This window comes from Paramisgurnus dabryanus, chromosome 2 (genome assembly GCF_030506205.2).
Source record: "Paramisgurnus dabryanus chromosome 2, PD_genome_1.1, whole genome shotgun sequence".
NCBI classification, from domain to species: Eukaryota; Metazoa; Chordata; class Actinopteri; order Cypriniformes; family Cobitidae; genus Paramisgurnus; species Paramisgurnus dabryanus.
In genome coordinates, this window is record NC_133338.1 from 43,923,769 (window position 1) to 43,936,146 (window position 12,378).

Below are 12,378 nucleotides of genomic sequence, written 5' to 3' on the forward strand. Positions count from 1 at the left end.
CAGGGGATGTCTGTCACCTACTTGGCGGTGTACAAACATGACAAAAACTATGAAAAAACTGTCTGCGCGTGTATATATGTGTAAACTCATTTTAATAAACATCGCGTGCCAGCAACCACGTGCATCATCTTTCTATAGAAGCGAATTCATTTCACAAACAAAAACGATCGTGCTCAAATCCTTTACAAATAACATATAATCTGAGAGAAGATTGTGAATGAGATTAAATTTAACCTTACACGGACACATACAGCACAAGATACAAAATTGCGCGAAACATTTTTTTTAAGTAGAATCTCGTCTTCTACGTATGCCTGGATATATCACACACTGTTTACCATTTAGTGACAAAACCACAACACTGCCATGTGAGAGACTGAATCGTGGGCACTAAACGCTCTTTGGTCGCACAGCTTTATGTCCTCAGTTGCACTTGCCATTAAATAATAATCCGTCTGCACCGCGAGAGCGCGACCGGAGAGCCAGCGGCTCTGTTTGGTAAACAACACTTCACAATCGAGAGTAAACGCGTGATATTTCCCTGCAGACAGCCAATAAAACACATCTGACCACCGACAGCGCGACAAAAGCATTCAGAGGGAAAACGTTTTTACTGTAATCCCAAATGATCCCAAGCCAAGGCTGAAACAAAGCCAATGTACTGTGCATTGCTGATTATAGAATACCCCTTTATTAAATCAAGTGTCGGGACACGTTACTGGTGACGATACACCACTGGAGGTTTCCCGATTTTTATTTGGCATGTAAAAATCAGTCTATTATACTATACGATGTTGTGTGGTTTGTAAAGACAGTACAAAACGGTTTGGGGCTGGCCCTCAACTCCCCGTGCAGGCGACCCAATACAACACGCGCACTAGAGCAGACCACTCAAAATATAATAAAACACAGTCTGCGTTCTCGTATAACGATACCGAGCACTGGAGTTTATGGGAAAAGACCAGTTAATAATTATAATGTAATGGAAAGCCGCGTCGGGTCCGTTAAACGATGTAAAAGTGTATTAAAGCAGCTGAACTCCTGGAGCAGCAGCAGTTCAGAATCTCAGACTTACCCTGTCACAACAGGCGCCATCTTCCACAAACTCTCACCAAAACTCCAAGTCTCGCGAGATCCTCTCTCCCAGAGCCTACCAGCCGCCGAGACAACAGAAGCAGACTGGAGATCGCAAGAGCAAGGGAGAGAGAGAAAGGGGGCGGGTGACGAGAACAGAGAAAGGGGGGCAGGGTGAGTGAAAGAAAAGGGCAGACGCCACAACAACAGGCGTGGGAAACTCTGCGGATCTCGCGAGAGGTGGAAAACTCCCACCGTACGGCTGAGCGAGTGAGGCTCGTATCATCGCGAGATTAGTGTGAAGTGCGGCGGATGGATGTTGTACAGCGCTGAAGCGGAGCTCCCACGTGTTTAGCCGCTCATAAATTACCTCTTCGGGCCGACTTGGCACATTTTTTCTGGTCGTGGAAGCTTGAGATTTCCCAGGCTCTGGTCTGATAAGCTTTGCTTATGAGATATGTAGTTAATGTGGGCCCTGTTATCAAACCATTCAAACAGCAATAAAACATTTGCTGAAAATACGCTAGTATCGATTTACAAAAACATAAATTATAATTATTTATGTAATAATTTTATGACAAGAAAAATATTACATACCATGCAATAATTATTACTAGAGAGAGAGAGAGAGAGAGAGAGAGAGAGAGAGAGAAATAACAGAAATCTGACTGTTTTGATTCTGGATCTTAAACGTGACCTACGTTACCTGACTTTAACTTACATGTCTAGTCCTTCAGCTGTACTTTTGATTTTGATTTTTGCTTTATACATTTGAGAAGAGTGATGTACAAATAAAAGATCAGTTTAGAGAAAGAGCACGAGTGGAGAAAAGGAGCAAGGTTAAAAACTAGAGATGAAAAAAGCAGGTTTCACACAAACTGGCTCAGTGCCTTCATCCAAAGGATTCGGGAGGAGGAAGTCTCATACACCATAGCCATTTTCCATGCCTTTCTCCGTCTTTTTTACGATCTGAGAAAGTAACCTCTTGTAACTCTTAGAGTTTTATAAAAACTGTAAAGTTTCCGAAATCTTTTACAGATGAAACCAGTAAATGACTACATAAGTGCTTAAGTGTTTGAGGGCCTCCCAAAACAATCACAACCAATGTAAGTAAAGCCTTAAGATATGTAAAATTATGATAGGGAGTAAGTGTTTCCAAGTTGGTATTAAACTTTGACCCCAAAGTGTTATAAAACTAATAACGTTTTATGGATGCACACAAATATGATTTAATGTTTCCGTTAGGAATCCCCATAATCCCCATAAGTCCAGCATTTTTATGAGAAAACCATTTGAGAATTTGCCAAAGTAAAACTGTTATTCTTAAAGGTAATGAAACATGATTTTAATGTGTTTGTGTAGTGCAAAAGTATTTATATTTACTATATTCTTATTACTTGTACACCACTTACTTTCGAGACTTTACTTCTTATTTACGAAGTCTCTTTCTCCCTCTCTGATATTGGTCTTGCAGGTCTCAAGTGATTATTTTCAATGAAAGAGACCTTATCTCAGGAGCTCAATGAAGCAGACAGCATGCGCCGCCAATTCAAGCAATCACAACCTAAACCACAAGTGTGCCGCCCGTAAATCCAATGTTGATGACTGCCTGTATATCTGGCCATGAGAAAGACTGGTCTCAAAAGACAGGTCCCACTCCAGACCCCAGCCAGATGCTCACCACTTTGATTCTGGACCTGTGCAGTATGTGGATCATTATCTAAAGATTTTTAATGTTCACTTTAGTACATACTTATTAAAGTGGAAACAGCCCTCTGAATAGTCACTGAGTAGGGGGAAATTTGATAGGAGAGATAAATTCAGCTCTTCCAATGCGAGTAATGTGGAGGGTCACATTCTTAATGTGGAGAGGGATATCGTTTGTGCACCAAAGTTATTTTTTAGGTATTATTTGAATTATTTATACAAGATGGACATACAGTGCCATACAAAGAACCAAAATCTCCCAAACACAGAACATACACCATAATAAAAAACATCATTGTCTTAAAGGAGATGGGTATGAGATCAGATAATATTTTTGTATCTGATAATGAATCCCAGTGCTATCACAAAACACCACCGACATTTTGCTTGTGCATAAATAGCACTACAGAATTCGCAGATATAGACAGTTTAACTTATGCAAATTAATCTTCAAAGACCCAGGCGTCAACTTCGCAGACAACCACGACCTAAATCACTATTTTTGCCTTTCTAACGTGAGCACCGGATGGAAACTTCATGATAGTATATCCGAGAACAGCTTAAAAACAGTTTAGTGATTCTCAAGTGAAATTAAAAGATGAGTTTAAGGATGTGGGTTATCAATGCTGTCCCCTTGTGCACATCCATAAATGAAAATGTGTAATATCACTGCTTTTAGTGGAAGTAAAATTACTGGATCTCACACACAATTTCACACACAGAGAAATCATTTTTCTATTTCAAATCCTCAAGGTTTCAAAAATTAATAGCGTATCACATCCCTTAATGACCAAGTGCCTTAAATCTGGTTTTCCGCTTTTAGTTACAGAGAGTTATGTGAAGCAAATATATTTTAAAGCAATTACTGTGGAGACTGTAGTCTCTAGCTCTGTCTTAGGAAAATAGTTGATACTACCCAAAGTTAATCATTGAGTGCAGTATCTCACCTCAGATTTGACCCTGGGCTCTAGCACTAATGCACAATCCAGGGACTCACTACAGTAAATACTAAAAGAGAAGAAGATATTCAAAGCCAAATTGCAAGGAAAGTTACATAACATGATCAAAAATTCAGAAGCTAATAAATTGTGGTATAGAGTTGTTATCTAGCTGGACGTGGTTGCGTTGTTTAACCTTAAAATGCCACATGATTTAAGACTTTATAAACTACACTCTTAAAAATAAATGTGCTTAAAAGGTTCTTCATAGCACTGCCATACTCTTTTTTGGTTCCTCAAAGAACCATTTGGTCAAAAGTTCTTTAAAGAACCATTTTCTTCATACATTTTTATAATCTGAAGAACCTTTTGGTGAAACAGAAAGGTTATTCAGATGTTAAAGGTGGTTTAAAGAACCATTTAGACAGAAAAGGTTCTTATATGGCACGTGAAGCACCTTTATTTTGTAAGTGTAATGGATTTAGAGTGTAAACCTTTATAGAGTGTAAATGGATTGGTTCTTGTTTCTATGGTAGTTTCATTTGTTCTGCTCTTGTCCTTAACTACATGATCTGTAATACTTTCCATTTCGGAAAAGGAGGCCAATAGTTTTATTAAAGGGACCTTCTTAGTCCTGTGATTTTGAAGATGATGACTTCATTCCTAAACTTCCTTTTGAAACTTGATCCCATTTTCGGGAGGTCAGTTTTGCCACTAGATTACACACTTCGATGATGACAAAGAAAATCCCTGCACTTTAAATGTTTGCACTTTATAGCTCTTAAGAACCCAAAATGCAGAGTATTATCCTCACATGTACGGTATAATCTACAGAAAAGTCATTATAGGCCGACAATAACATCTTGCAACATTTTGCAATCTGCTGGATTCTAGCTAACTTTAAGATTACTAGCTCCAAGTATCAGGAATTGAACTGGAGCATGCAGTAACTTGTACACCAGTGTTTACCTTGGATAATATCATGTTCTAGAAAATACAAGCTTATGTTCACAATACCAGTCTTGACAGTCAAACATTTTAATGCTTGCAATTGTAATTGTTTATTACTGAAAACCACAAATTGGAAGGAATGCGGTTGGAACGTAACCGTTTAAATCTTAGTCTAGCATGTAGTGTTGTGGTCAATGTAGCTAAGATGTGTATGTGCTTGCTGTATTAGTTACAGTAGATGAAATGTAATACTGTGTTGTTTTACATTACATCTTAATAATGCTGTTCTTGTTAAGGTCAGCACACAATTCTGAGTCTTTCTCCTCTTTGAACTTGTAAATGTGTTTACTTTCAATAGCAGGGGACAATTTTCAGGCACTGCGTAATGTCATTGCGCCTGCTGCAGCCATGTTAAAGCAGCAAAGTCCTTGATTATTACGCCAGAATGAGAGTATAGTTCCTGGCCATATCTGCCTAGAAAATCGCAACTTTTAATTTTCCGTCAGTCTTAGTACGCAATGTAACTACTGAAGAGTCAAGTTTTAAATAGGAAAAATAATGAAACTCTTTGGTTGTTTTTGAGCGCGATGCTAATGGTCTAATCAGATTCAATGGATTATGCTAAGCTATGCTAAAAGTGGTAGCGCCAGACCCGGAGATCAGCTGAATGGATTCCAAAACGGTAAAAATTAAATGTTTAACTCTAGGGGAACTGGAAAATTAGCATATTTTCAAAAAAGTGGAGTGTCATTTTAAGGTACAGTTATGTACCAGAAAGGTACATTATATTATGTTTTGTAGACCTGTAAAGTAACAAACCGGAACCTTGGGGTAACACCCTAGCAACAGAAAGGGTGCAGTTTTAAATCTTTATTTTGACAGTGTAATTTAATATGAAACATTTAGTATATGTGCAACCCTCTTGTATTATATTACTGTGTGTTTTTATTCATTTTTACAAAAAGTGTCATTTTGATTTGATGCTGACAGGTGCTCTTAATGTCTTCATGTTACTTCATGTCTTTTTCATAAAAAATGCATTTGTGCATTATTAGTGTCCAGTACACAAAAGTTTGTAGATTGAATTGCTACAGTTACAGATTTATGACAGCAGTTCTCTTCGCTTGCCATCGTCTCATTGTTTAGGGGAAGAAGAGACTTTGCAAATGCAGCGTGAAATTGTTGACAGCAGCAGAATTTCCTCATGTAGTAGGAGGTGGGGCGGAGAGCAAGACAGCCAAGAGAACTTGTCAAAACTTTGACCCAGATCTTTTCCCTTAAAACACACGAAACTGACATCTCATTTCTAGTCAGAAACATTCAACTCACTACATTCATTATTATAATTTGCTTGTCCTCCACCTGTGGCTGATGTGAATTTATTCCACATTGCATGCTTTTGTTTCACGAGTAGGCTACACATGAACAACCTTGACCCTGCAGTTGGACAGGAAGAGTTGTGTTGATTGTAATCACTGAACCCATCTATGAGATTTCTGGATGAAGCTCCGCTCATCTTAGAAGAGGCGCCGGAAATGTCTACGGTGCATCCAACAAATCCCTTTGCATTAAAGGATGGAGAAAAAAGGAAGAGATTGATTAAGGGGAAAAAAGAAGAACAGCCAACACAGCAAGTGGAACATTTAAATTTTTGCCCATTTGTGATCATTACTGTGTACTTTGCACTTTATTGTGCTTTATTTTTAGGGTAACAATTTACTTAACTTAGTAAATGCATTAGCTAACATTAACTATTAGTGAGTTATAGTTTTCAGCATTTATTAATCTTTGTTCATTGTGCAGTAAGAGATACTCAACAAAATGAAAATTCTGTCATAATTTACCCTCATGTTGTTCTGAACCTATATGAGTTTCTTCTGTTGAACACAGAAGATATTGTGATCAGAGGTGTATAATACTTAAGTATTTTTACTTTCTACATAAAATAAAATTTTCATGTATTCTTATTTTATCACTGGTTTTTTTTTTGGAAAACATACATTCCAGAGCATATTATCATACTTTTTACTCCACTACATTTCATAATTTCAAGGTTTTGGTTTATATTTAATATTTAAGTACATTAAACATTTAGTAATTTTTTTACTTTACTTAAGTAAAAATTAGTTTCATACTTTTTACTCAAAAAAGTAAAAGTACAAATTTTTTATGCAATTAGGTATTAAATACATTTTAATATGCAATATAAGAGAAATACACAGTATGATTCTATGCTTTAGAATGTAGTGAACATTTTTTAGTAAAGTAATTTTTTTCCCAAGACAAACACTCTGATAAAGCACAAATGCTTGGAAAATGTAACTAAAATACTTAAAGGTGACATAGAATGATTGAACGGGGTATTTATCCTTGTTCTGTGATGTGACATGTAGACAATTTTTTTGTTTGGGACTGTAATGCCTTAGAAGCTTCCTAAAAACCTCTCTCAGATAGCTCTATTAGGGCGGGGGATTTTAAACAAGTGGTTTTGCACCTATTTGGCTCCCCTACTGGCTTAACTTGCAATCTCATTACTGATTGGCTGACTTTGCTGCCACTCAAAAAATGTAGCCAATTATTTTAAAGTGGAGGGGCAGTTAGATGCCTGTGATGTCATAAGCATCAGTTTTTCAGATTGGGCCGTTTTCTGGCTGGCATTTCTAAAAGAGGAATTTCTATGAGACTGAGATGTTTAGCATGTTTAGCACTTTTTGTATGTTTGTGAATGTGGGTAGACTACCTTTATTCAACAAAGACAAGGTAAAAATTGTGTTTCATTCTCTGTCCCCTTTAAGTATACACCTCTGATTGTGATAAATACTAGCAAGCATACAGTTTATGATACCCACTGACTTCCATAGTGTTTTTTTCCCCAACCTGATCTCACAAAATCCATAAAATAGTCATGCAATATTTTGCTCATGTTTGTGTGTCATTGTCACATATTTCCACCATTTTACGTGCCAGTGCCACGACTTTATTTTATTTTTTTTGTCAGGTTTCACGTATTGGTTACTCTGTAACTGTTTTTCCTCTATTTTTACTATTGTCGCTTCGCGGTTTGGGGTTAGAATGACTTTTTGTTACATAAAATGACATCCGACCTTACCCAAACCCAACTCTAACCCTAATGTCAGGCCGCAATGGTTTAACAAGCATACGAAAAAATTGTATAAACCAATACTTAAAGTGACATCCTAACGCAAACAGCAAATCTAAATCCAAACCGAAGTGACAAGCTTTAAAAATGGGAAAAACAGTTGAGTAACCAATACGTGAAACTGACACGAAAAAGAAAGTCGTGGCACTGGCACGTAAAATTGTGGAAAGATGTGACAATGACACGCAAAAATTAGCAAATTATTATTTTATGGAAATTTGTGAGATTTGTGAGATTTCCTACTATGGAGATCAATGGGAATTCCGCCATTTAAGTCTTCAAACAGGGCCAATTTGGATTTTTTTTTCCAAAATTTTAATGAACCCTGAAGGACTGTGTTCAGCACAGAAATACTCCATCATACGTCCAACAATTTTTTTTTACTTTACTTATGTTTAACAGTGTTTATAAGTCAGAATTAGGGGTGTAACGATTAACCGTGCAAATGCGCGTTTCTCAATGAATACATTTTAATGAATTACGGTAAAATCCCGGCACATCCAAAAGCCAGAGGGCGCTCTCGTGCAGAAACACCCTTTGTGCCACAGAAGAAGTAGCATTTCAAACGCTATTCCAATAAATGTCTACAGGAATATTTATATCTCTGTTCTTCGAATGTTTCAGGTATTTTCATAATAAAGAATATTTTGAATGATTTTGTTTAACAAGTGTTGCTTTTTTAAATGCACGTTATAAACAACTCCGACTCATAATGTTTTTAGATTGATAAGGACTTCCTACTGACCAAATGCCGTAGTATACGCACAAGCTGTGCATGAAACACATAATCGCAGCCTTGCGATTCAGAATCGATTTCAGACAGGCATTTTTAATGGGACACGCGATTAATCGTTACATCCCTAGTCAGAATGCATAAAAATAGCATTAGACATACCTTTAAGTCTACAAGAACAACTTGAACGATACATTTTCAGAATCAAAAGTTGTATCTGATAACATTAATTAACATGAAAAACTGTATTGACATTAGCAACGATTAATAATGACAACCTATATTGCTACTTGTTACTTTATGCTAGCTAATGCATTTACTAATACAACCTTACTGTAAAGTCTTGCCAACTACACTCAACTGGAGATAGAGTAAGAGAGTACAGGAACAGAGTTGGGGTTAAACGGGGGAGCCTTTTTTCAGACAATGTGACATGGCACACGCTATTAATTCTGGCTGAGTGGACAGCCTGCCCCACCATCTGCTTAGGTCACCCCCACTCGCTAGGGTCGGCGTCTCAACCCTCATCTCCCAACCCCCGTTCCTCCCTTCACTCCCTCCTCAACCCAACAAACAACGGCCCAGCGCTGAGTGTCTCTCCGCACACAATACACCCAACCTGCTAGAAGGAAGAAGGGTTGGAGGGAGGAGACTGGCGGGTCGTAGAGAACAATGCCCTGTCAGGTGAACGACCGGCACAAGTTAATATACATTACAAAAGGCCATCCAGTCGTCTTCGCATTTGAGCTTGGCGTTGCAGGCCGTGCTGTTGTATTTTTAAGCACCTCCTCCCTCTCAAACACGCGCCTCTCTTCGCGTGGCAAGGCAAGTGTGTGGGCGGGGAGGGGTGTCAAGGGGAAGGGTGTGTATATGCATGTGTGTGTGTGGAAACTCTACACTGTAATGACATCATCTGTTGTTCTCTCTCTCTTTGTTAATCAGAATGATTTATGATACTGTTTGGGTGTCTATCTCAACCACATTTGAGGTTAATTAGGACTCTACTCTAAATTTTAATAACCCATCCATGTAGGTCAGTCTGTCCTTAAATAAGCTTTTGGCTTGTCACTTGGGTAAAGAAAATTCAAGGACACACAAGATACGGATATTTATTGAGTACCTTCAACTCCTGCCCCGCAGGATTGATCTTCATCTAAACACAGACCCAGCAATGTTACATTCTTTCCTAATAATTTAATGATTTATAAGACTGCGCGTTTTTAACAGATTTTATCATAAATCCCCCAAAATGTTCCCCAAACCTACATAAAAATCCTTATGAAAGTTAACCATGGTTTTGCTACAAATAAAACCAAAAGAAAACATGGTTACCACAAATTAAGCATGGTTTAACGATGGTTTTGTAGTAGCAAATGGCAATCCACACACCAAAAACATGGCAACTACACCTTTAGTATAATAAAACCATGGTTAATTTTTCAAACCAAAGGTCTAACCAATTTTTGGCAAGCATTTGTTGTGGGCATGTTTACAAACCACTTATTTGCTTAGTTAATGGAGTGTGTTGATGGGCCAGAGTATAATCTCATGCTAAATCTCTTAATCTTCTCAGCGGCCACGTCTGGGAGGACAAAACAAACAAAATGAACAAATCATCCCCAATCTGGTATTTCTGCCAAAGTCTGCATCCTCCATGCATTCGGAAACTCATTCATTTTCTTTATAGACATCACGTGTGAGACTGAGGTGTTCTTGTAGATATTTGTCTTGATTACTGTTCACTGATCAATGCAACGATAATTAGATTTCTGGAACTTTTCTCAGATACACTGTATGAGAACAATAAATCATAATGACATTAATAAAAAAGTCATGTTTGGGATGATGAATTTTGCAGTATATGAAAAAGTTATTGGCAGATGTTTCCTTACTTATGCAACTTTTCAGCGGAAACCTCCAAATGTGCTCAAAAGGCCAAGATAAAGTTCTGACTTTTTAACGCTTGTTTCAAAGAAACATCTCCCTTCATCCGATTTTTTGTTGTTTTTTTGGAAGGGGGTTCAGGGACTTTGTAGCTTGTGTGTTCATGAATAGACAGCAGGTTGGTAGGTCAAAGGGCAGAAGGTCAAAGACAGCTGGTGGCACAAAATAACAGCCAGTGAGTCAGCTAAGAGAGAGAGAGAGAGAGAGAGAGAGAGAGAGAGAGAGAGAGAGAGAGAGAGAGAGACTGAAAAATACTAAAACCAGAAACATACTTAAATCATATTTGGTGTTAGTATAGTGCAATGAAGCAAGTGTGTAGATATACCATATGGTTGAATAATGCTTTCCTGTCGATATTGAATGAGGTTTGTCATGAGCTAATTGTTTTATTCAAAGTCAGTACTGTAAAAAGATTTGCTGGTTTAACTTAAAAAAGTAAGTTTCCTGGTTGCCTTAATATTTTGAGTTAATTCAACTTAAAATATTAGTAAACTAAAAAATGAATTGTGTAAAACATTGTCCCAGCTACTATTTTTAAGTTGCATTCACTCAAAATGTTAAAGGGTCCATATTTCATGGCTAAAAGGCACATTACTTTGTGTATTTGGTGTATTACAATGTGTTCGCGTGGTTTATGGTAAAAACACATTATTTTCCACATATCGTACATTTTTGTAGCACCTCTAAGTCCTGCCCATCTGTAACAGGTCGTTTTGTACAAAGCTCATCGTTCTGAGAAAGCACGGTGTGAACCGATTGGCCAGCTATCTAGTGTGTTCTGGCCAAATACCTCAATTACGTAAACGTAAATGTGACGTTCCTTACCCTGTTTTGAAAGATGAGCTCCCAAAGCAACAGTGAAAGTGAGGAGATAATATATCATCTTTATTAACTTATCAATACGAGCCTGAATCCGACCCAGAAAATAAAGATGGCTAAGCTGATCGATTAACGTTACCAGCGCGATGTGATCAGAACGTAACAGATTGGTAAGGTAAGGATACTAAAACATAAAAACATTTCTGCATTTGTGATCATAGAAACAACACACAAGCGCTACTCTACGCTGCTCAAAATTAGCATTTGAATCGTCAGTAGGAAATTCATTTAATATGAAAACATCGGCTACTTACAGGATGTCAGAAGAACCAGAGTATAGTTGCAAATGTTGGAATTGCTCCACTTTTTAGATAAAGCCTTTGTGTACATCCAGCCTTGTAACTCCCCCGTGTTTAGAAAGTAGTCCTTCGTAAAACGTGCAGCACACAATCGAACATTTGAGCTGTACTGTTCTGAAACAGCAGATAAAAACCCAACCCCTGGTTTTTTAACTCTTTCCCCACCATTGACGAGTTATCTCGTCAATTAAGAGAAAACATGTTTTCTGACAAATTTTTATGGTTATCTATGATACCGCGTTATCCACTAGATTACCCAATTTATTAAAAAAAACTGAAGCAAAAAATTATTTAAAGAGTTTCGTTGCAAAACGATATAAATCCATTTGAACATTTTTGTCAAAACGTTAATTATTATGTTATCATGTTATTATTTTGTTTTATGGTGCTACTTAGCTGTATTTTTTAAGTTATAAAAGGTTTAAATCAAAACAAACCAACTGCAGTTAAATTGATATTAATTGGAATGCACAACCAAAAAAACGAGATTTCTGAAAAAAAAAGTTCTCTCATTTTGCAACGAAACTCTTCATTTATCAATTTTACACTTCTTGTATGTTTTGATAATCGTTCTGAGGGGCTGCCCACACGGAGACGCGAATCACTGTATACGTATACATTTTTTATCGTATTGGCGTTTCTTCCACACGGATCAGGCATTTTGGGAGACTGGAACCACTATTTTTTGAAACC

At 37.4% G+C, this 12,378-nt stretch overlaps 1 protein-coding gene across 1 annotated transcript in view; it reads right to left on the bottom strand.

Annotated features, from left to right (window-relative positions):
• Window positions 1-1,179, bottom strand: part of rbpjb (recombination signal binding protein for immunoglobulin kappa J region b) — a 50,309-nt gene extending 49,130 nt beyond the window's left edge. Inside the window, exon 1 of the mRNA XM_065289040.1 lies at window positions 1,076-1,179. Coding sequence (XP_065145112.1) covers window positions 1,076-1,095 — 20 coding nt within the window. The 5' untranslated portion in view covers window positions 1,096-1,179. The remainder of the gene's footprint in view (window positions 1-1,075) is intronic.
• Between the last annotated feature and the right edge of the window lie 11,199 nt (window positions 1,180-12,378).